Raw genomic sequence first — 24986 nt, 5'->3', positions numbered from 1 at the left:
TCCAGTGATAAATCAGTTTAGGCAGTAATGTCAACATTTTCTTTAAAAATCAAACAATTTTAAAAAAATGCAGAGTCCACATAGTAAGGACAGTTTCTTTCAGCTCTATCCTAGTTACCAGTTCTATACTAGTTATATCTGCGTCCAGAGTTTCAAAATGTCTGGGGGGGAGGAGGGATGGGGGTCAACAAAGTTTACAAGCCACTCATTTGTAAGCATGGTAGGCCACAGCCCCTGCCCTGAGGAGTTTACCACGTATCCTGCTGAGAAGACCAGACCAACACCAGCTAGAGCAGCAAACAAACCTGCCACAAGGAACCAGGGGCTGAGCTGTGGGTGTGGTCTGATGACCCAGCAAAGGGTCAGGAAAAAAGCCAGGAGGCAGGAGCAGGGCCCCAGGTTCATTCAGGGACCGTAAGCAAAACAGATTTAGCAGGCAGGAGGAAAAGGGAAAGGGACCTCATCTGTGAAGGGACCACATGGGGCCGGCACTTGAGGAGACCCAGACCTCAGCCTTGAAGGGCTCTGGGAGGGGCAGTAAGATGGCGGCAGAGCTGATGGGAGCAGATCAGGAAAAATGCCACAAGAGAGCAAGCCCTAGGACCGATGTCTACGGCTGCGGGAATCAAGGAAGGCATCTCATAAAGGGTGCCATGCGAGTGCACAAAGGACAGGGAAGACCTGGGCTGGGTGCGGGAGAGGCATCCTGACAGGGCAAGCAGCAGCCCAGGGACACACTCGGGCAGGCTCATCCGTGGGTCAGGGCGAGCGCATCATGTGGGATGCTGAGTCGAAGTCTCAACAGCAAGCTACCTAGAGCTGGTGGGACTAGTCCCAAGAGGGAGAAGCTGGACTTGGTGCAGAGCTGGAAAGTAACCTGTGAGAGGCGTGGCGAGCCCGTTAGATGCGCCCCACGGCGGGATCCACAGCCCGTGTGTGATCGGAGCAGTGCCGAGGGCGAGGATAAGGGTGACAGCCTCCTGAGGTAAGTGTTTAACTTGCCATTAAAAAGGAAAACCAAAGGTGGCCTCGGGAGACCTTTGTTTTAAGAGGACAAAGATCAAGCTTCTCAAATGATGAAAAAAAAGCATTCCTGGCAGGACGGCAGGAAGGGTCGTCAATGCTACGGACAGCGCCAGGAGAGCGTGGCCAGAAATGGAAGCCCTCTGGCTGCCTGGAAGACTCCGCCGTCAGCCAAGAGCTGTGCTTCAGTCCTTGACTCAACTGCATACCGTGGCAAGGTTGGCCGTTTCCAGCAAGACAGCTGTGGTCCCCATACGATCCACATGACCCACCGACCACGGCAGGGCAGCAGCCACACCTGCACAGGCCAAGGGCCCAGGCAGCCTGCAGGGGAAGCGCCGGCGCGGCGCAGGCCTGGGTCTCAACCTCAACCTCAAGGACCACCGCCGGCAGCGTGACCTTGAGCGCATTCCTTCACCCTTCCTGTGAAAACGCCCTTCCTGTGAAAACAGATTACCGTAAGAGCCGCCGCAGGTGCCCAGAAAATGGCTGGGAATTTTTTCCGTTGTCGTGTTACTAAAAAATTACCCTTCTCAGTATTTCCCACTAGGAGGGGTACTCAACAGGGCCGTGGGGAAAACGCCGCGACAGGGAAGCGCCTGGAAGGCCACGGCTGGTTTCACACTTTGCCATGGGTAACAGGCAGTTCTGGGGGAGGGGGGCGCTGGTCTGGACATTCTCGGAAGAGTGGCCCGTCCAGGTCGCACAAGTGCTCAGCCTTCCCGGAGACGGTCCTGGTGGCCACGGCGGCCTGACCTCACAGCAAAAAGGCCCCCTGAGGACCTCCCGGGCTGCTCGCCCTGCAGCGCTGTTCCCGGAGAGCGTTCTCCACCTTACCCGAAAAGGCATTTGGGAAAGCAACCGTCGGGAACCTCTTGTAATTGCTGTGCTCCTTACAAAACACGGAGAACACAGAAGTTAATATGCGGTCTGGTGAACGCAACGCGTTCAAGATGAACTGCGGGTTTTACCAAGCCTGGCGGCTGCTGCCACCTGACCAAGCGGTGCAGGCTGCCCCCTGCCGCCCCCCACACAAAGGCTTCCCCCAGGACCACGGGCAAGGGCCCCCGGGCCTGGCCCGAGTCGCAGAACAGGCTGCAGTCCCCTGCGGGGTGACAACGATCAGGACGCGGCGGCTCGCCCCCTCGGCCTCCCCCGGCCCCACGGCCCCCGCTAACACCGACCCCTGGGAGAACAGCTCGCAAAAGCGCACACACAAAGCCCGCTGGGAGGCACGCGGGGAACACGGGGGCCGCGTGCGAGGCTCGCTCACTGGAGCGGTCGTGTGCAACACACACGCACACGCACGCACACGCACCCACGCAGGCGCCCGGGCCGGCCGCACTCACCATGAACGCCGCGGGGCTCAGGGGCGCGCGGCCGGCGGCTCCATGCCCGGGCGGGCTCGGCGGGCGGCTCCGGGGGCCTCGGGCGGCGGCTCGGACGCGGCTCGGCGGGCGCGGGCGCGGGCGCGGGCGGGGGCGGCAGGCCGCTCAGTGGCGCGCAGATGCCGCGCCGCCCATCCGATCGCGCGCTCCGCGTCGGCGCGTCAGGCCTGGCTCGCGGGCGAGGGGCGCGCGCTGGGGGCGGGGCGGGCTCAGGGCCCCCGGCTCCCTCCCCCCCCGCCCCCCGGTGCACACCCGCCGCCCCGCGGCTCGCACCGAGGGACAGGGACGCGTGCCACCGCAGCACAGCAGCCTCGCGCCGGGGGACGCACGCTCCACGGAGGAAGCGGCGAGACAGCGAGCACGCGCAAAGCTCTGCCCCGGGACGCTTTTTAAAATGAGAATCCTGCGTCTTTGCTCAGCGGGGAGCCCGCTTCTCCTCTGCCGCTCTGCCTACTTGTGATTCCGCTGGGTCAAATAAACATCTTTAAAAATAAAAAAAATAAAGTAAGAAACCTGTGTCACCAAAGGAGCTGTGTAAAATGCCCACACGACCCAGCTCCGGGTAGTGGGCTACGAGCCACTTTTATTCTCTACACGGTTGCTCCCCGTTTTTCCGCAGCCGGATGCGTTCGATCCGAACGTCAGGCTGCACACCCAAGCCCATCCTGATAGAAACCGGACTCACGACTGCTCCGGGGGGTCGGTGGAAGGGCCTTGAGACTCCGTGCGCGGTGACACCACCGACCACTCCGCGCGCTCATCCAAGCCAACCAAGAGCGCGTTTCACAGGAGAGCGTCCCGCTGTTTGTACCTCGGTTTACAGAAATCCTTAGAATCTGCGCGGGGGCAAAATTCTTTCTGGGCAGACCCACGGAACAAACTCAGTCCGAGACAACGCAAGACGCCCCTGGGGTGTAAATTCGTAAGTGCCCGGACCAGGAGGACCGGGCCTTCCCCGGAGAACCGCATTCCCAACTCGCCACCCGAAACTTCTTCACTCGAAGAAGCCTATGAGAGCCACCCGACTACCCTCGCAAAGACGGAGGAGGAGGAGGAACGGGGTGTATGTGCACAGCCTGGAATTGCCGTGGTCATTGGCAGGTGCAGCCATTTTGGAAGAGTCTGGCTGTCCCCTACACAGTTCCGTACACCGACCACGCCCCTGGGAACCCGCCCAAGAGACCTAAAACGCTCGTCCGCAAAGAGATTTGATGCAAATACTCATAACGCCACCGCACATTAACGGAGGACACTGATGGACAGGAAGGCACCATGGACGCAGGCCACTATGCAGGCAAACCCCAAGTGAAAGACCCACCAAAGATAATCTGCAGGATTCCGTGTCTGTGAAGTTTCTTTAAAAGGCAAATCTCCAGAGAGAAAGCAAATTAGTGTTTGCCTGGAGCTTGAGGAGGGAGTGGAGACCCACTCCAACAGGCCTGAAGGAACTTTCTAGAGAAAAGCATCCTAATACTGGAGTGCGCGGACAGTTGCACAACTGCATGAATTTCCTAAAAATCACTGAACATGGACAATGAGGAATTTTACGGTAATTATACTTCAATAAAGCTGTTTCAAAAAGTAATAAAAGGATAAAGGTGGAGAGGTTGATTCTGGATGGAAGGATTAGGGAAAGCCTTAAGAGAAATTACTCAAAATTTGGAAGACAAAAGCATTGGGGGGTGGGATGTCCTTTCAGTTCATACCTGGGCACTTTTAACACGTCCACCAGAAGTTTATTCAGTCCTCCAGGAGGATGTGTCCCTGCTATTTATTACTTTATTAGAGCCTGAAAAATGCGATAGACACACTAACTTGTAGATTGATGTCCAATAGAAAAAACAACTCCAGAGGTTTTATTTTCTTCTCCCCACCAGTCTGTTGGTTTAAATCTAACCTAACAATCTTATTCTAATTCTTTTCTTGTTTTTATGCCAATAAATACCTAGTTTCTCGAATGCCCTTACAATCAATTTTACCATCTCACTCAACTTCTCAATGTGTTAAATGAATCTTTGACCCATGGTTGAAGGAAGGAAGGAAAGAAAAGGAGAGAGAGAGAGAAAGAAAAAGAGAAAAAGAAAGAGAAAGGGAGAGAGAGAGGGAGGGAGGGAGGGAAAAAGGAAAAGGTGAATGTCACAAAAAAATGGCAGAATGACTGTTTTATACTAAGAGAATAAAGCAACAAAAAACTAAGGGCAATACACAAGCCTGACTGCATTCTGGTTCATGAAGAACAGTTTGGTGCAACTGGGGAAAAGCAGAATGTGGTCTGGTCGTGAACATGGTCACGGTCAAATGGAATTACTGATCATTCTCCTAGGTGTGATAACAGCCTCATGCTGATATACGAGAATGTCACCCTGAAGACCTGTATGCTGACGTATTTAGGAGTAAGATGTCACAATACCTGCAACTTACTTTCAAATGATTCCATTTAAAAAAAACAGAGGCACAATAAAATGAATAGCCTCATGTCAACGACTGTTCAATCTCAGCGGAGCATATACGGTGCTTACTGAATTATTCCTGGAATCCTTCTGTAGGTTTAGAGTTTTTCTTCACAAGCGAAAGACACTATGCAATGGCTGGTGACCATCCTTCAGATCATGTCATAAATAGTCACTGGCACAGAAGCTGCCCCTGCCCTGCCCGCTGGAGCCAGAACAAGGCCCCATCATTCTCTCCCAACATCAGCTTCCGTTTGCTCACAGCACTAATCACACTTGTAATTACATGTTTATTTAAGATGTATTTCCCTCCGGGCGCCCGGGTGGCTCAGTCAGTTAAGCGTCTGCCTTTGGCTCAGGTCATGATCCCAGGGTCCTGGGATCGAGTCCTGCATCAGGGTCCCAGCTCAGCGGGAAGTCTGCTTCTCCCTCTGCCTCTCCCCCTGCTTGTGCTCTCTCTCTCTCAAATAAATAAATAAAATCTTTTAAAAAAAGATATATTTCCTTCAGGGGACCAGAAAACCTCTGAGAGCGGGGACTCTGGTGGTCTCTTCACCACTGAAGGCCAACAAAATACATGGTACAGAGGACACACGGAGCATCTGTGCTATCAGTCATTTCTCCCTTCCTTCCTTCCTCCAGCCATCCACGCACTTCTGGTGCTTGGCCCGAGGAACAAAGATGAACACAGTCCCTGCCCTCTGCATCACTCACAGACCAGCAAGCAGACAACAACTATACCACAGGGGTGCTCAAGAAACCTCCCAGATTTCCAGAGCCCCAGGAGGCAGTGGACCAGCCTGCGGGCTTACTGCTGGCTTTCTGGAAGCAGTTCCTGGAGCCAGAGAGGACTAACACCATAAAGCTCCTTTCTCACAGACGAGTGGGTTTTCCGCTCTCCACGCCTCCTAGACACCTAGGGCCGCATACACTTTAGAAATCAGCCAACCTCAGCCCACAGTCTCACCAAATTTAAATACGAGAGAGATACGTGTTAAGCATGTGTTAAATATGCATTAAGATACGCTTACCAAAACATACTGCTTATCTCTTCTGGCAGATTGGAGCCTGCAAGTTACTTTAACAGGTTTCTATTGCGTTATTTTAGAATTGAGGACCACTTAAAAGTTTTAACTATATATTATACCATGTGATAACAGGTTGCCTTTTACTAAATTTTGAAACTTAAAGCAAAAATGAGAAGTTAAAAGAGCCTTTTTTCCATCTCAGTGTGGCTTTAGATCTACCTTCATCCGCCTAAAGAACTCTTCCTCCTGAAGTGTTCTGAGCTAACCAGAACTCATTCCCAGGCTTCCTGTATCTCTACCAGCTACAGGGGATTTGCTTATTTGATTAATCTATGACATCGTTGTCTTTACCCTTTGAGGTCAAGGAGGTAAGACCGATCCACTTGTTCAATGCAGCGTCCTAGCAGAGATGCTGACAAACCCAACCTTGCTGAAGACCACTGCGAGCAGGGATCAAAAGGTTACCAAAGGAACAACTTCCCAGTCCTGGGGACTGGTTAAGTACATCATATTACACAGAAGGCCACTACTTAGTAAAAATAAGATCCTGAAAGAATATTTAAGGATATGGGAAAACGCCTATGTTGTCATAAAAACAAGAAGAAAAATGCCTACAAAGTGGTATGTATTGGATTTTGACACTCATTCATCCACTTAACAAATATGTATTAACTACCCACTAAATCTTGGCACAGTTCCAGGCCCTGGAGATAAAGCAATGGTTGAGCAAACAAGTTCTAGACCTTGCTCTCTTGAGTTCGTAGTCTAGCAGGGGTTGAGAGGCAGGCAGTAAAGAAACAACTGGGCAAGAACTTAAGATGGGAAATAGCAGAGTCCTATGACCATGATGACCGATGGGGGTGTGCTGGGTGGTCATTCAGACAAGGAGGGCAGGGAAGACCTCTCAGAACATCATCTCGGAGGGAGCCCTGAGCTGAGACCCAGTGAGCCTCATTCAGTCCTAACAATCCCATAAGGTAGGGACTGTGCTAGGCTGAGCGATGGCCCCCGCATAAAATCGTGTCGGAATCCCCAGCACCTGTGAATGTTACCTTCTATGGCAAAAGGGGCTCTGCAGGTGTGATTAAGGTTATGGATCTTGAGATGGGGAGATTATCCTGGATTATCTGTGTGGGCCCAAAATAACCACAGGTATCCTTAAGAGGGGTACGCAAATGAGGATGTGACTATAGAAGGAAAGGCCATGTGTCCACAGACACAGAGGTTGGAGTGAGGCGGCCACATGCCAAGGAATGCCAGGAGCCTCCAGAAGCTGGAAGGGAAAGAAGAGACTCCCCCCTTTCTAGAGCCTCTAGAAAGCCCAGCCTGGCCAACGCCTTGATTTTGGCCTGAAGACACATTTCAGACTTCTGACCTCCAAAGGTGTAGGAGAATAAATGTGTGTTTTCAGCCCCCAAGTTTGTGGCACTGTGACAGAGGCCCCTCCCCTACCTCTTTGTCCCCAAACACAGCACCTGCAGCTCTGAGGGGCCTCTTCGGATAAGCAGCAGATGGTAGGTGGCAGGGCATGATCTGAACCCAGGCCGTCTGACTCCAGAACCTCTTAACTGCCAACTTCTCTGGTGGGCTGCCTCTGAACCAAGATTTCAGTTTCCTTCACTGGTGCTCCCTTCACGGGCCCGAGGCCACATTAATGATCAGACCCAGGCATGAGACCAAGGAATAAATGTAGCACTCGCCTATTACTTCTGGGAACACCACTGGAGTTTCTAGTGCCAATACGAAGGCCCCATCCAAAGTGCTTCCAAGCCAACGAGATTTTTTTTAAAAGTAACACTCTGAGTTCAAGTTAGACAAGTCACTTACAGGGAGGTGTGGAAATTGCCTCAGTCTCCACCAATCTGAGGTTTCTCAGCGTCCTACGCAGTCGTCTATGAAGAAGCATAGAATATGCCACCCCAAACATGCTACTTTGGCACACCGATTGTTCTGAATTCAAGTTTCTCGAGAAACAGTGAGTGCAAGGACGCTCTGACCTTCTTCTGTCCCCCTGCAAGCAGGAATAAGTCTCCCGTGTGGGAGGTACCCTCCCTGCACTAGGAGGGACAGAGGCGTCCTTGCCACCAGAGACAAGGAATTCAGGGCTAAGAAGGCTGCGTAAACAAACCTTTTTACGTCTTCACTAATCTACTACCCCAAGTCCAAACCCCCTCATCTTGTCAATTCTTTACAATTTCACTGTCTCTTTGTCTAAAAGGTGTTAAAAGCCGCCTGCTTTGGTCATTTCTTTGAGTTTCCCATACATACAAAATTAGTTTTTCTCCTGTTAATCTGTTATGTCTGTTTCATTATTAGACAGACCAAAGAACCTAGAAGGGGAGAAGGGAAAATTTTCCACCCCTACACCTGCTGATTAGGCCTCCTCAGGCAGCCTACTGTGCACTGGGCCCTGCACTCCCCACTGGACCCGTAGGGCAAGCCAGCCAGACCTGGGCCCCTTAGCCACTGGAAGTGTCTCTCCCACTGCTCCAACTGTGTTTGAGAGATTACAAAACACTTGAAAATCTCAGTCTTCCACTGGGAACTAGATCAATGGAAGAGCAGTATTCTTCGGCTGTCACTGTTTTCATGACAACACACTGAACTGCCCAGAGAAGGGCAAAAGCATTCGAAAGCTCCCAGGGGCCATCTGTCTGGGTCTTCCTAGGAAGCTGCCTCCGTTCAGCTGCTACCATGAAATGCATCTTTCTGGTTCCAGTGACAGGATGGGCCACCAGAATGCAGATGCCATTGCCAGAGCCCAAGGTCGGTGGGAAACTGGCTTCAGAACACGGGTGGTGCTCTCCAGCTCAGCACAGCCTACTGCATCTTTAAGTTGCTTATTTGTTAATTTCCTGAGTACCTGGCGTGTGCACACCAAAGAAAATGTGCACAACTCACACAGCCCATGATTCTATAGTAACTGTATTTACATGGATGAAAAATGTATGTACATACTCTGGGAGGGTGGGCACTAATCTGTCAGACTCCCACCAAGAGGGGCTGGAAAGTCTTGGGGTACAGAGGGCATTCCTGTTTTACCCCACCTACATCGATCATTTGGGTCTTTTTTCATTAATTATTTTCATCATTTGAAAAAGAAAAAAACATTTTTTAAGCCACTTCAGATGGAATTCAAGGCTGATTTTGCCAACGGCAATTTCCAAACCACATTGAACATTCCTGCAGCAAAGCTGGTTGTTGTTTTTTTTTAATCACCCACAAGAGTGAAGGTGTAGCCATGAGGTTAGACCAGAACAGGAGGAGCCACTGACCTTTACTGAGCTCCCAATGGATGCCAGCCGCTGCCCCGGGAGTGCCTTCATCCTACTTGACCCTCCCAAGCACGGGCTAGGTGCACATGATCTTTGCAGAGTGGGAAACCAAAGTTCGGGCAGGCAGTTGCTGGCCCAGGGCCACATAACTGACTGTGGACAACAGAACCAAGACCACACTCGGGGACCCCTGATCCCAGTCAGAGTCCTCTCGTGGTCCCCCTGCCTTCCCAAACCGCAGACCTCTGACCCCTGCCCTGTCAGAGGCCCCCAGGGAAGATCTGCAAGAGAACTAACACGTGGGCTCCTGTTCCAGAATCCCTCTCTCCTCCTGGGAACCACGTGGGCAGACAGATGGGGAATTTATCACTTCCACATTAGGAAAAATAAGCAAACCGTAAGAGGCACTATGCGCTGGAATTTCAGTTTATATCATTGAAAGGCACTTGAAGTACAAGAGCTACACTTCTCAGAATAAATTAACCATTACCACAACAGTGGGAGACAACCTATCCCAAGAATAAACACAGAGGTCAAATGCAATGACCTTGCCATTTCCCCTACAGAAACTTCCCACTGCTTCCTTTCCCTTCTCGTCCAGAAAGGCATCATGTACAGGTTTGATAAATATTTAACCTGCTGCTTCTCCAAAAACCCAAATTAAGGGGGACTGGACATTTTTTGTGATCATCTCCTGAGACTCACCTTCCACCAGAAGGTCCCTGTTGCATACAAACATGCTGCCTAGCACCCTGACACGCCCAAACTTCCAGAACAGGTTCAGCTTCCGACAAGGGATCGCCACAGCTGTCTAACGTATCCCTCTTTCCTCGGTCCACTGGGAAGCTCAATGCCAAATCTGTAGTGTGCCTCTGGAGTTACATGAGACCTCGTGGGTTGTATTTTGGGACATCCATTCACCCTTGGCTTCATCTGGCTATCCTGTGCCCAAAATTCCTCAAGTTTTTCCTCTATCATTCTGCACACATTTTTAATATTGTTTTAACTGGTTTTTTTTTTAAGATTTTTTAATTTTTAAATAATCTCTACACCCAATGTAGGGCTTGAACATACAACCTGAAGATCAAGAGTTGCATGCTCTACCAGGGAGCCAGTCAGGTGCCCCCTACACACATTTTTAAAGAGTATTTTTTAGACTGGGACGCCTGGATGGCTCAGTTGGTGAAGCGTCTGCCTTCAGCTTGGGTCATGATCCCAGGGTCCTGGATTCGAGTCCCACATCAGGCCCCTTGCTCGGCGGGGAGCCTACTTCTCCCTCTGCTTCTGCCCCTCTCCCTGCTTGTGCTCTCTCTCATAGATAGATAGATAGATGGATGGATGGATAGATAGAATCTTTAAAAAAATATCTTTTTTAGAGTAGACATACACATATAGAACAAAATCCAAAAGGTATAAAAGGGTATACAGAGAAAGTAGTTGCCCTCCTCCCTATCTCCCACATCCCCAGTTCATTACCCTCTCCAAAGTAATTCTATCATGATCAGTTGTGTAAGTATCCTTCCAGAGAGTCTCTGCATCTACAAAGATATGCATGTACCTTTATAAATACAGAGCACACTCACAGAATGGTTATTCGCTTTGCTTTTCAAGATCTGCACTTTATTTCACTTAGGGATTTAACCAATTCTCCATTGCCAGGCATTTAGCTTGCTTCCAACCTTTGGTGCTGCAATCCATACCCTTAGCAACCAACATTTTGCTTACATACTGATTCATCTCTAGGATGAATCCCTAGAAATGGAAACGCCCTGATGGACCATTCATTCTTCATTTTTTTTTTTTACATTAAAATAGCTTTTTTTTTTTTTTAAGATTTTATTTATTTATTTGACAGAGAGAGACACAGCGAGAGAGGGAACACAAGCAGGGGGAGTGGGAGAGGGAGAAGCAGGCTTCCCTCGGAGCAGGGAGCCCGATGCGGGGCTCGATCCCAGGATCCTGGGATCATGACCTGAGCCGAAGGCAGACACTTAAAGACTGAGCCACCCAGGCGCCCCTAAAACAGCTTTTTTGATGTACATAGTTCTATGACTTTTAACAGCCACCACCAACCACCACAGAACATAAAGTTCTATGACTTTCCTCCAGCCACGACCATCACAACCAAGATGCAGAGCCGTTCCACCATCCCCAAAACCTCCTCCCTGCTCCTCACACCCTAGGCCATCCCTGGCACTACGGCTCTGTATTTTCAAGCATGTCACATACATGGAATCGTATAGGCTGTCAACTTTTTGAGATTAGATTCCTACACTCAGATAATACCCCTGAGACTCACCCAAGATTGTCAATATGGGGGATTACACTGACTGATTTTCAAATGCCAAACCAACCTTGCGTTCCTGGCAAAAATGCCACTTAGTTGTGGTGTATTGCCCTTTTTTTTTTTTAAAGTATTAATGGATTCAACTTGCCAATATTCTACTGGGGATTATGTGTGTCTTCATAAGGGATAGAGGTCTGAAATTGGCTTTTTTTGTACTGCACTTGTCCTGTTTTGGTATCAGGGTAATACAGCCCTCATAAAATGCATCAGGAGGTAGTCCCTCCTCTAAAATTAATGTTATTTTTCTTTAAATACTGGTAGAACTCACCAATGACACTCCCTGGGCTTGGAGATTTCCATTTCTTTAATAATTAGAGGATGATTCAGGTCATCTATTCATCTTGGATGAGTTTTGGTGATTTGTGATTTTCAAAGAAATGGACCATTTCATTTAAATTATCAAACTTAAGAACGTGGAGTTATCCATGACATTCTCATTATTGTTTTAATTTCTGTAGGGTCTGTGGTGGTATCCCCCTTTTTCACTCGTCTTATTATTTGATTCACCTCTCTTTTTGTCAGTTTTGATCAATTTTCTTCATTTCAAAGAACTAGCTTTTGGTTTCATTATTATTTTTTCATTTTCAGTTTCATTGATTTCTGTTCTTATGTTTATTATTTTCCCCCACCCCTTGGCTTGCTTTGGGTTTATTTGCTTCTTTCATGGCTTTTAAAGTAGAAAATCAAGATTACTGATTGGAGACCTTTGTTCTTTTCTAATATAAGCATTTTAATGCTATAAATTTCCTTCTAAGCATTATATCCCACAAATTTTGGTATGTTCTATTTTCGCTCAGTCCAGAATATTTTCTAACTTTCTTTGTGACCTCCTCATTGTCCCATGATTTATTTAGAAGTGTGTTACGTATTTAATTTCCAAGTTTTGGGGAAGCTTCTTGCTATCTTTGTGTCACGGCTTTATGATCTAATTCCACTGTGGTTAGAGAACCTATTTTGTGTCATTTTAATTCTTCCAGCTTTATGGTTTCTTTTATAACACAGGTTATGGTCTATCTTGGTGAATGTTGCATGCACGCTTGTCAAGAATGTGTGCGGTGCTCTCGCGGGAGGCCGGAGTATTCTCCAAAGGTCAGTCCTGCTGGCTGATGGGTGATGGTCAGTCCTTCTGTGTCCTGGCTGATTCTGTCAGTGGTCCATGGATCACTGTTTAGAGAGTCATCACTCCAGTAATAACTGTGGACTTGTACACTTGTTTCAGCTCTGCCCTGCTTCATGCATTCTGTAGCTCTTGTGGGTGCACACACATTCAGTCATTCTGTCTTCATTGGGTAACGTCCCGCCTTGTCCCTGGGAACTTCCCTTGCTCTGAAATCTACTTTTTCTTATGCTACTCTATCTACTCCATCTTCATTCTGACTAGTGCTTTCATGGTGTATCCTTTCCCATCCTTTCATTTTAACCTACGTATTTTACATGTGAAGTGAGTTTCTTTTAGACAACACATATTTGGGTCTTTTTAATTTTTTCACCCATTCTGACAATCTGTCAGGATTAGGCATTCAGACACACAACTGGTGTGTTCAGACCATTTATATTACCATAATTACTGATATGTTTCAGTTTATCATCTTGTCTGTTTTACGTTTTTCCTTCCTCTATTTGCTCTTTCCTGCCTTGATTTATTTTTTGAACTTTTTAGAATTTCATTTTAATTTGCTGTGTTTTTTACTCTTTGTATAATTTGGTGGTCGATCTAGGGATTATAACGCATATTTAATTTTTTTACACTCTTACCACCATATATGTCCCTCTATGTGACACCTACAGACATTGAAAACCAGACAACGGTCTCATCCTTGCTGTCAGTAGGACATGTTTTAAAGAGCTCACTAAGACAACAGGGGTCCACTGTACCTACCTAGACCCTCACCGTTCTCCTGCTCTTCCTTCCAAATGTTCCAAGTCTCCTTCAGGTGTAATGACCTTTCCGTCTGAAAAACTTCCTTTAGCAACTCACTGAGTTAGATCTGCTGGCAACAAATTCTCCCACTGTTCCTTCATCTGAGAGCCCTGCATTTCACCTTCACCCCTGCAGGGTATCATGCCCGACAGAATTTGGGACTGAGGGCTCTTTTCTTCCAGTACATTAAAAATGGGTTTCCGATGCGAAAAATCATTCAAATTGTCGTTCCCCAATAGGTAATGCATTTTCTCTGCCTGCTTGTCAGATACTTTTTGTCTTTATTTTCAGCAGTTTGATTATGATGTGTCTGCGCATGGGCCTCTGTGGCTTCCTCCTGTCTGGAGTTCACTGAGCCCCCCTCTCCCTAAATCTGTAAGTTTAGATCTTTTGTCGGATTTAGGACGTATTCAGACATTATTTGTCCAATATTTTTTTCTGCACCCCATCTTTCTCTTCTCCTTCTGAAACCCCAAGAGCACAAACGTTTGACCTGTTAGTACTGCCCCACGTGTCCCTAAGGCTCTGTTCATTTTTCCTCCAATCTTTTTGCTCTGTATTGTTCAGATGGAATGGTTTCTATGGACCTGTCTCAAAGTTTATGCACTCTTTCTGCTATCACCTTCATTCTGCTACTGAGGCTATCCAGTTAGCTTTTTATTGTTACTGTTATTTTTCATTAAAAAGTTCTGTGTAGGGGCTCCTGGGTGGTTCAGTTGGTTAAGCATCTGACTCTTGATTTTGGTTCAGGTCATGATCTCAGGGTCGTGAGCTCGAGCCCTGTGTCGGGCTCCGCGCTGGGCGTGGGGCCTGCTTGAGATTCTCTGTCTCTCCCTCTGTCTCCCCTCACCCACCCAGCTCTCTCTCTAAAAAAAAAAAAAAAAAAAAAAGTTCCACATAGTTCCTCCTTATATTTTCTAATTCTTTACTGATACTTTCTACCTTCCTATTTCAAGAACATTCCCCCTTATTCATTGGAGCATTTTTACAATGGCTGCTTTAGAGTCTTTGCTGGATAATTCACCAGTACCTGTGTTATCTTGGTACTGGTGTCTGTTAATTATCTTTTCCCACGGAAGTTGAGATTTTCCTAGTATGTCTGAATGGCATCCTAGACATCTTGACTGTTGTGTTACAAGACTCGGGGGTCTTGTCTAAACCCTTTGGAGAATGTTGACATTTTTATTTTAATAGACAATTGATTTGGTTGGATTCCAGCCCCACGTTCCAAATAGCCTTCTGTGGGTTACGGCTCCAAAGCCAGTTGACTTTGCAAAGCCTTCACAGCACCTGTTGACTATACCGCCCATGTGCACTGCCCAGTGGCCAGCGTGGGTGCTGGTCTACTCCCAAAGTCCAGTTTTCAAGTCTACTGTTGCTAGTTAGGGTCAGATCCATGTATCCACAACTTGAGAGTCAGCCTCGGAGTTCATAACAACCTTAAAGGTCACTTTCCTGAGCTCTTCCTCTCCACAATGTCTCCAGAACTTGCAGATTTCCTGGGTCACCACTTTTCTGGTTCTCTAGCCAGACACACACCTCCCACAACCTTGGGCCAAGTGGTAGGAGGAGAGAGAATAGGGCATCAGGGGTCTGCCCCACCTTCTTGGGAATAAACCTCCTCTAATCAGTTCCCCTTCCTTAGAGTTTCAGGCTCCTGCTGGCCCGTTTCTGCTGCCAGGAGACTGCATGGGTGCTAGGGAATGAGAAAACAGAGAAAAGAAAAAAATGAAAAGGAGGGTTTCTGCATTCTCTCTGAGTGTGAGAGTACCACTCCTCAGCACGAACTAGAAAGACTTTCCTAGTGCTCTCCAACACCCATCTAACCCATCTCTAATACCTAGTGCTCATTAACACCCGTGTCTGGGTTTTAGGATAACTTGCGTTTGGCCTGGGGAATATCAGAGGGGAAAAATGGTAAAGTCAATCAACTCAGAGGTATTCTGAATTGTGGTCTTTTTCCCCCCAGTCCACCTGCCAGTTTGATAGCTGTATTCATCAGGAGACAGGTTAGAGTATGCTTACTCCTTACCCAGAACTGGGAACTGCTCTGTTCTGTAAACTGGTTCAAAACCCATTTTGAAGATGAAGGAAGTTTTCTCATTGTTGTTTTAGAATTACCTGCAGGCCCATCACCAGCCACCTGCACTGACCATCCAGGCTTGTCTTTTCTGCATTTTTTGATGATTTATGCTTTTCTGATTACCCAGACTTCACAGAACCCAGAGGTGAGAAGAATGAATACCACTTCAGGCTGTTCTGGATTTGCCTTCTTCTGGGATTCTCTCTTTCATATCTAAGAGCTGACTGGAAATTCCAGAAGGCCGTCCAACACGTTCCAGGTTATACAAACACATGTATGCTTCTTGGCTCACGGGACATGTTTTATCCAGGACAAGGAAGCCCGCAAGCCCGTACTCCCTACAGTGGTCCCTGCCCGTCAGCAGCTGCGCTGGGGTGTCAACAGCACACTGCCTGAATCCCTCAAGTCCATGTACCCAGTGTTATGTCTAAAAGATTCATAAACTCTGCTCTGAAGCATCCCCCAAATGTGTGCAGCCCTGAGCTCCTCCCACATCTCCTCAAATTACATAGACTCACCTTTACTTTTTAAGTGGTCTTTTCTTCAAAAAAATAAAAATAAAAAGACAGTGCATGAGAAAATTACTGAAAGGAACAACACCAAAATGCAAACAGTGGTTCTTTCAGGGCAATAAGACGCCAAGTGTTTTCTTTCTCTTAATTTGCTAACATCTTCTATGTCTTCTACCAATTAATATAACCAGGATAATTAAGTACTGCTAATTTATCTTTACAAATCCACCCCCCGTTTCCAATAGTTCAAGCAACTGAGGAACAGTAAACCACAACTACCTCATGCCAGGCGATGGCAGTGAGATCTTTTAATAAGACTTCATCCTCACAATATCACCGGAGCATCGAAATTCCCCAGCAAATCACTGCTTCCCAAACCAGGCTGCACATCAAAGTCATGGACAGAACGCAGACATAAACAAAACGCCAGTCAGCCTGGAAGGAGGATGTGAGAAGAGAGAAGTCAAGAACAACTCTCAAGTTTTAGACCTGAAGAAGAAGGCTAAGTCCATCACCTTCCAAAATGGGGAAACATGCAAAAGGAAGAGGCCCAACGGTATGGAAAAAAACAAAGTAAGAGTCAGACAGGAAGTGGCTGGAGGACACCCAGTGGAGCACCCGGCCGAAATCTACAGTTCAGGGATGAGGTCCTGGCTGGGAACAAATGTGGGGGCGGCCAGTGGAGCCTTGAGTCCAGCTGAGGTCTCCTAGGGGGTGACCACAGACAGAGAAGCACCTGAGAGGCACTCTAAAATCTAGAGGGCACCCCGCAGAGGAGAGTGTGGTGACCTGGAAGTCAAGGTCAGAAAGGCTCGCAAGGAGCACAGGAGAGGCTGATAAGACGTGGGCCGAGGAATGCCCCTTGGACTTGGGAACGGGCGGTCACTTGAAAAAACCAGTGGTGCAGAAACTCTAGGATGGCCACACGCCACCTGCCTTCACAAGGCTTATCACAGCTGCAATTACCTAGAGTTCTGGTGCTTTAATCTCTGCCCCCGATCTACGGTAAGGTCCAACGAAGGCAGGGGCCACATAAGTCTTGCCCTTCACTGTAATCCCAGGACAGACCCCCACAGTGGCTCAAATCTGTGGAACACAGGACTATGGAATCCAAGAAGGAAGGTTCCTCTTTCTTCACAAGGAAAAGGGTGTGCTGCCCTGATGGGCCAATGTGGCCAGAGCCCTGGCGCATACAAACCCGATGACAGGAGACCCGAAGACAGCTGTCTTCAAATGCGTTCTCCCTGTCTTTATTCTCGGGGACCTCTCCAGTTCACCAGCAGCTGCCACAATGTGTATCTAGTGTACTTTGGACCACTTATTTAACCTGTTGTAGGCAAAGATGGCTATTTGCCTCTCAATATCCAGCATCCCCTTCTCCAATAGCAGTGTTTCTGCAATGTGAATGCGCGTGACCACTACCTAGAGCATTTGCTAGAACACAACTTGTGGTGCCCCCAGCCCCACAGCTCCTTCAGTGGGTCTGGGGTGAGGCCTGAGAACCTGTGTTTCTAACAAACACCCAGATGGTCATGATATTAGTCCGGGGACCATACTTTGAGAACCTCCGCTTTAGTGTCATTCTCATAGCTATCCTTGGTCATTTTTGCTTCCCCTATTTAGAACATCTCTCTGAAATAATGTAAGCTGAGAGAACATTACTTTCCAAAACTTTTATGAAATCTGAAAACGTAACTGAAAGTAACATTGCAGCATTTCCTAAAAATGGCAGCCATGTACACACAGGGCTCAAGTGAAGAGAATCTGGACCCGTTACAAGGATGTCAGATGTGTCCCAGGATGTCCTGGGCAAACCAGGGGTAGCACCCGCCACTTGCTGGACCGATTTCTTAATGAAAAGTCATGACTGCCTCTCCTTGCGTACTAACTCTGGGCCACAGGCTGTGCTAAACACGGGACAAAAATATTTCACATACATGATCTCTTAATGTATAACAATCCAGTGAGTAGGACTCGTAATGCCCTAGTTGCCAAAGAGTAACTGGCCCATGGTTATACAGATAAGGAGAGGTGAAGTGGGAAATCAAATGCAAGTCTTCCAGTGCAAAGACCTTGGCTGGCGTGTGCACCTGTCCCCTCGGCTCAGCCACAGGCTCCTTGAAGCGTGCCGACCCAACCACAGGCCTGGCCTCAGCATGGTGCAGTATTTGTTGAACATGCAAGTGAAGGGGTTTGTGGAGGCCTCAGGCTCATTCTCTCACACTGCGTTCTGTTTCTTGTGTGTCACAGTAACAACAGCAAACGCTTTCTGGCACTTACGACATTCAGCGCTGTTCTGAGCACGATGTACATTCGCACATTTAATCCTCACCCCTCCAAGGCTGGTACTATGGTTCTCCAAATTCTAGAGAGGAGGGAAAGGAGGCTCAGAAAGGTTATGTGACTTGCCCACACAGCTCAGCTGTGGCAGAGCTGGGATACCAACTCTGGCAGTCTGACTCCGAAGTCCATGCTCTTCAATCACTGTGTGATAAAACATTTCAAAGAGAATGGGAAAAGGAAATAGAGTTGCCTAAACCCTTCCTTATGCTTCGGCTCTAACTGGAGTTGTCGGCACCATTTGAGATCACGGGCCCCGACAGTCAGCCCCAGCTCTGCGCTCTCTAAAGGCTGTGAGCTGACATTGGACAGCCAGCTCCAGCCTGATGCCCAGGAGCATCCCGAGAGTGGCAGGTCCCCGGCCCTGGATCCCACATGGGCCTTGCCAGCCCCAGGGAGGGAGGCATGGGATAGAGGGCCAGAGACACAAAGCATGAGCGAACAGGACATGGGCAGGATCGTGTGACTCATGCAGGTACAATTACATCCTTTATTATTGATGGTTGAAGCCAAATGGTCCTCTTCTTTGCAGTATTGTTAACACATAATTAGCGGACCTAGTCATTTTGGTTCACAAAAATTCTTTAGGTTCAAGAACATAATCCATGTTCACCTTAAAAAAAAAGGAACGAAAAAGATAAGAAATTCAAACACGCTGAGTCATGGGAAAATCTAAGTATAATGGTTACTTTTTTCAAAGCGTGGATTTCTTTTAAAAATTCAGCTTGGCTATTTAGTTTCTTTTTTTTTTTTTTTTAAAGATTTTATTTATTTATTTGACAGAGAGAGACACAGCGAGAGAGGGAACACAAGCAGGGGGAGTGGGAGAGGGAGAAGCAGGCCCCCCGCGGAGCAGGGAGCCCAATGCGGGGCTTGATCCCAGGACCCTGGGATCATGCCCTGAGCCGAAGGCAGACGCCTAACGACTGAGCCAGCCAGGCGCCCCTTGGCTATTTAGTTTCTAAGAATTTATAGTTGAGCTTTGCATACAAACACATCACCTTTTAATTGTATGCTATAACAATCTATAAAAACGAATTCTAACTTGGTGAGAGTCCTGGGCCCAGATAACTGCTACAGGGAATGTTGGGACAACATTCAGAACACCTTCAGTTTGCCAAGGCAGAAACACCTGAAATTCGTGCAGATCCCTCATGCTGTTCAAGCCAGGGCCCCAGCATGCACTCACCGCCTCCCCGCACACGCTGTGCCCCTCTACCCAACGTGTCTGGTACTCAAAGGGGCCGTCCCCTGCAACCCACAACAACCACAGCGCCAGGCCAGACCCCACTTTACTCCTCTGGACTAGTCCAAGAGCCACATTCCTGCCAGGGGCACTTATCACTCCAGAGGTAAGTAAAACCCTCGAGGGGCTCCCCCGAGCCCTCAGGTCAGAGACAGGTTCCAGGCCCAGCACAGCACACAAGCCCCAGGGACAGCCCCTCCCACTGCTCCCCGGGCTCCTGCGGCACACAGCCCCTCGGCAGAGGAGCAGAGAGGGCCCTGGGGTACGGTCCAGCTCTGCCCAAGTCACTCAGCCTGTGTCTTAAGTGCTTCTTCGGTAAAATGAGGACAATGATAGTACCTTCTTCAGAAGGCTTTACATGAACTAGAAGCCCAAGTGCTGACTCATTTGAAACCAGCACAGGGTAATCACTCAGCTCATGATCCCCCACGTTATTAACTCTGCCACACCTCTGAACTCGACCTTGGGTGCAGCCTGGCCCAGCAGGCCCTGCCCCACCCCCACCCCTAGTGCTCCTTTCCCTACCTGCCCTGGAGGCCTCTCCTTACCAGAGGGGCGCTCTGGAGCAAGGTGCCGTGGTCAGTTCTCGAAGCCCAGCACCACACACGAGGCCTGGCACGTAGTAGGTCCTCAAAAATATTCACTGAAAGACTGTCAGTGAATACAAAACTGAGGTGGGAGGAGTCAGCCTGCTTGGGGGTGGGGGGCAGTGTCGCAGCCCTGGGCAAACGGCAGTCTGTGAGGATGGCTGGGACTCAGAGCCCAGGGGAGGACGCAGGCGGTAACAGTCAGGGTCCAAGGCCACAGATACCCCTGGCCTCGTGGAGTCTGTACACGAGCCGTCTTTGAGAAGATGAGCACATGCCTCCAGCTGTTGGCATCACTCCCTGCATGGAGAGCGAGGAAGCCCGGTGATGAGATAACCGCAGGCCCTCCCCACGCTCGGACAAGGGGGCAGCTCCCGAGCCAGCAAGGGGCAGAGGGTCATACTACAGCTGGGGTGAATGATGGCCCCCGCATTCCTGGCCAATCAGCACTGGAAGGATTAAACTCCAAGAAACCCAGGGGACCGGAGAGGGAGAGTGCTTTAATAAGGAACACAAATAATAAAAATTTGACAATAAACACATTTGCAACTAGTAGTGGAAAAACGGATCAAGTGACGTTACTAAGAGCTAAATCCAGTGCTCTCGTGCGCATGCGGTAAGCTACAAGGAATGGAAAAGGTTAAAGACATCAACTTTCTGGAGACAGACTTAAATTTTAAGAACTTGGCATGCAGATCAACACAAAGTTTTCCAATTTCAAAGCCTCCATAAAGGTATTTTGGCAAGGTTCATAAATATATGCTGCACAGCGTATTTCTGCGTTTTTGTATGTCGTATACCTTTTGTATTTTCTTTGAATCTTTCTGAGCATTCTCTCGAAGTGGTACTTTTCCAAATAACTTCCATCCCAAGTCATTTTGTTTGTCAAGTCTTGCATTCTGTTTTCTAGCAAGCAAATTCCTATAGGAAGAAAATAAGAGGGTTAGGGAACTTCTGGGTATTCACAGAAACACCAGGACTGCCGAGTCACTCTCTAATGAAAACAAGGGGCCTTTCCTTTGAGAGAACACTGTGATGAACCACAAGCTTTAACTCTGCAGACTTGTCATCACAGAAGACACAGAATTATGCAGTAGGGAAAAAGCCCCTAAAACCACAAATAAGCTTTTTGTTGTTCAACTGTGACATGTACAAATTCTACAGTTCGGAGTAAGGAAATACCTTATACCACAATAAAGTATTTCAGAAAAAGGTAGCTTTAAAATCAGACTGAACTGAATTGAAACCCTGGCCCAATTACTCACTAGCTGTGTGACTATGACCAGTATATTCACCTCTCTGAGCCTCAGTTTCCTTATGGTTAACAAGGGTCTTTGTAAGAATTAAAATGACAGGCACACAGTCAGTGCTTAAACAGTAAGAGCTGCTGGGCACCACAGGACTCAGTCGGCTGGGTGTCCGACTCTTGGTATCAGCTCAGGTCATGATCTCAGGATCAGGAGATCAGATCAAGCCCAGCATCAGGCTTTGTGCTCAGTGTGGAGCGTGCTTGAAATTCTCTCCCTCGCCCCCCACCCAACTCTCATGCACTAAATAAATAAATAAATAAAATCTTTTAAAAAAAAATAAGAGTTGCTTTAATAATTAACCTCTAGCTCAGTTTAAGTTATCTCTAAGGTAAATCTGCCTTACCCACTTATCATGAAAAGAGAGCCACTCAGGTGACAGTCATGAGGTCTTCTCTCCCAAAAACATGTACACCAAAGTCCCAAAGAACACAGATAAATCCCCAACGGTAGTACACAATAAACTACGTTTTGGAATGTACATACTGGTGCATTCATTAAAAACAAAGGGTTTCCAGGGCTCACTGGAAAGTATAAAATGAACCCGCAGCATCTCCTGTGCTAGAAAGTAAGAAAGTGCCCAGAGAAATACGGGGACATGTTTAAAGCAAACAGTAGCCAGCTTGAAACAAGGACTCCCACTGGCTAAATCTGGAACAATCGAGCCGTCGGAATAAATAATGAGGGCAAGGGATTCTCATCCATTGAATAAAGCGAAAATCCAAGAGCCCACATGGATCCGAGCAAACACAAAGAAGCGGGGGAAGAGGGAAAGCAGCCTAACAAGCACAGGAAGCACGGTGACGGGCAAGGGCCAGTGGGCGCTCGGCCTGGCAGCTCACAGCTGCATGAGGAAGAGAGTTTCCACCTAGCTTGAAAGCGTCTCCCACAAATTCCTTGTTCCTACAAAGGCAAGCCTCCTCGGGCAGGTGCTCAGAGCCGGCATTCCCAGCACACGCCTCCCCCTCCGGCGTGCTGCCAACGGCCCGCCTCACCGATGGCAGCGACCAGCGGACAGACTATAAGAGAAGATTCCTGAAACAACAGGCGAAATGTGAATACAGACCGTGGACTAGGAAACGGCTCGAGATTAACGTTAAATTTGCTGATCTTGGTAACTGCACAGTGCTTATGTAAGACAATGCCCTTGTTCTTAGGGAATGTACTAGTACCTCTAACTGGTTCTTCTAATGCTTCCAAGAAATACCTACTTGCTTACATGGCATATATACCAGAGTCACAGAACAGATAAAACACAGGAAGTGGGAGGCACCTGGGCGGCTCTGTCGGTTAAGTATCTGCCTTCGGCTCAGGTCATGATCCCGGGGTCCTGGGATCGAGCCCCGCACTGGGCTCCCTGCTCAGCAGGGAGCCTGCTTCTCCTTCTCCCCCTGTTCCTGCTCTCCCTCACTCAAATAAATAAAATCTTTTTTTTTTTTAAAGACTTTATTTATTTGACAGAGAGAGAGTGAGAGCAGGAACACAAGCAGGGGGAGTGGGAGAGGGAGAAGCAGGCTTCCTGCCGAGCAGGGAGCCCGACGTGGGACTCGATCCCGGGACCCCGGGATCATGACCTGAGCTGAAGGCAGACGCTTAACGACTGAGCCACCCAGGCGCCCCAAAAAGATAAAATCTTAAAAAAAAAAAAAAACACATGAAGTGAGACATGAACAGTGAATCTGGGTAAAGGATACATGGAAGTTCCTTATTTTTCTTGCAACTTTTCAATAAATTTGAAATCATATCAAAATAAAGGTATAGGGGTGCCTGGGTGGCTCAGTCGTTAAGCGTCTGCCTTCGGCTCAGGTCATGGTCCCAGGGTCCTGGGATCGAGCCCCGCATCGGGCTCCACAGGAAGCCTGCTTCTCTCTCTCCCTCTGTCCCTCCTTGTGTTCCCTCTCTCTGTCTCTCTCTGTCAAATAAATAAAATCTTACAATAAATAAATAAATAAATAAATAAATAAATAGAGGTATAAAACCTTCCCAAAAGGAAACAAATGGTTTCACGTACTCTTCCTTGCTTTTCTGTTGTGGTTATAATAGAACCCATTTCAGAAACCACTTCATAGCCCAAGGCAATTCTATACACCTTTGTAAGAAATAAACTTTGAGCTGTCCCCAGGCCCAGCCTATTTAACATCTAAGACTCAGCCTTTGGTGGAAGACACACAATTCAAACTGAGCTAAAACCTCAGGTGCCCAGAAGGGCACTAAGAGCCTGGTTCACTGGCTTACATTTTGCTCAAGAGGCGATGCCTCTGGAGAAGGGAACGGGGCACGAGGGACAAAAGGTGAGGAAACTAAATGCACCTGGAAGGGGAGGGGCCAGGAGCAAGGCCTACACCTCCTGATGAACCCCGACCCTAATCTGGAGAGCTGCAGGTCACTGAGGGTCTAGAGGAGTAAGGACTGGGATAGAGAACCGCACAGAAGCGACTGGGTGATTGTGACCCGGGAGGCGAACCGGACCTGTGGTGCTAGCAGAAGCAGCAAGAGGAACAGAAACCTTGCTTTCTCCATCCCCTGAGAAGGCTCTCTAAGTCTGACAAATGTAGTACAGATAGAACTTATCAAAAATCATGATACATGAGAGGCTATGACTTCTGAAAGGCTCATGAGAGGTATCCCTGGTTGGATTATTTGTTGTGGATCAGAGGCCGAGGAGCTCTGAAAGGACAGGAAATCCCGCCCAAGCTTCAGCCCTTTGTGTCCTCGGCACAGGGAACAGGGAGCGGCCCAGAGAAAGGTTCCAGTCTCTGGCTTCCCTTCCAGGTCGGTGGGTCACTGGAAGCCTGGCATGGAGCTGGCCGCTGAGCCCAGGAGGCCAGGTAGAGCCAAGCACCTGCCTCTGCCCGTCACATGTCCAAACCCCATTCCCAGGCCAGGCGCATGGATGGGGTGGGGAGAGCCCAGGAGCCCCAACCGTGCCCTTTGACTCCTATGCAGTCTGGCTGACCAGGAGGCACCCTTGGGGTCGTCCTGGATGAGAGTCACACAGTGGTGCCATTCTCCCCAGTCCAGGAGAGCCCAGAGGGAAACACAGCCATGGATCCCTGGGCTTCTCGAGCCCTGGGCCCCAGCGAATTAACATATCCCCAGTCATCGACACCATCTGTGATACTTCACCAGGGGGCAAAACACGGGGACTGCTTGATTCAGCCTTCCTGTTTCATCAACTATTTTATTTTATTTTATTTATTTATTTTTTTTAAAGATTTTTTATTTATTTGAGACAGAGAGAATGAGAGACAGAGAGCATGAGAGGGAGGAGGGTCAGAGGGAGAAGCAGACTCCCTGCCGAGCAGGGAGCCCGATGCGGGACTCGATCCCGGGACTCCAGGATCATGACCTGAGCCGAAGGCAGTCGCCTAACCAACTGAGCCACCCAGGCGCCCTCATCAACTATTTTAAATGCACCTGTCCCACCACCAGCTTCAGGAAGTCCTCACGTCTGCCCTGGTTCTGCAAAGCCTTCCCTG

At 48.5% G+C, this 24986-nt stretch overlaps 1 protein-coding gene across 4 annotated transcripts in view; it reads right to left on the bottom strand.

The window, feature by feature from the left end:
- TBC1D14 (TBC1 domain family member 14) overlaps positions 1 to 24986 on the bottom strand; it is a 103034-nt gene that overhangs the window by 35654 nt on the left and 42394 nt on the right. For 2 of the 4 annotated variants that reach the window (XM_035005348.1, XM_035005349.1), the window contains one exon: positions 21001 to 21121. In XM_035005348.1, the coding sequence (XP_034861239.1) occupies positions 21001 to 21121 (121 nt within the window). Of the gene's footprint in view, positions 1 to 2372; positions 2429 to 3096; positions 3179 to 21000; positions 21122 to 24986 lie in introns of those variants that run through there. The other 2 variants (XM_035005351.1, XM_035005350.1) reach the window with 2 other exon arrangements.

The sequence above is a fragment of the Mirounga leonina genome, unplaced genomic scaffold (genome assembly GCF_011800145.1).
Source record: "Mirounga leonina isolate KUSES-001 unplaced genomic scaffold, KU_Mleo_1.0 Mir_129, whole genome shotgun sequence".
NCBI classification, from domain to species: Eukaryota; Metazoa; Chordata; class Mammalia; order Carnivora; family Phocidae; genus Mirounga; species Mirounga leonina.
Note: the sequence above shows the minus strand (reverse complement) of the source record. Positions and strands in the feature narration are given on the sequence as shown.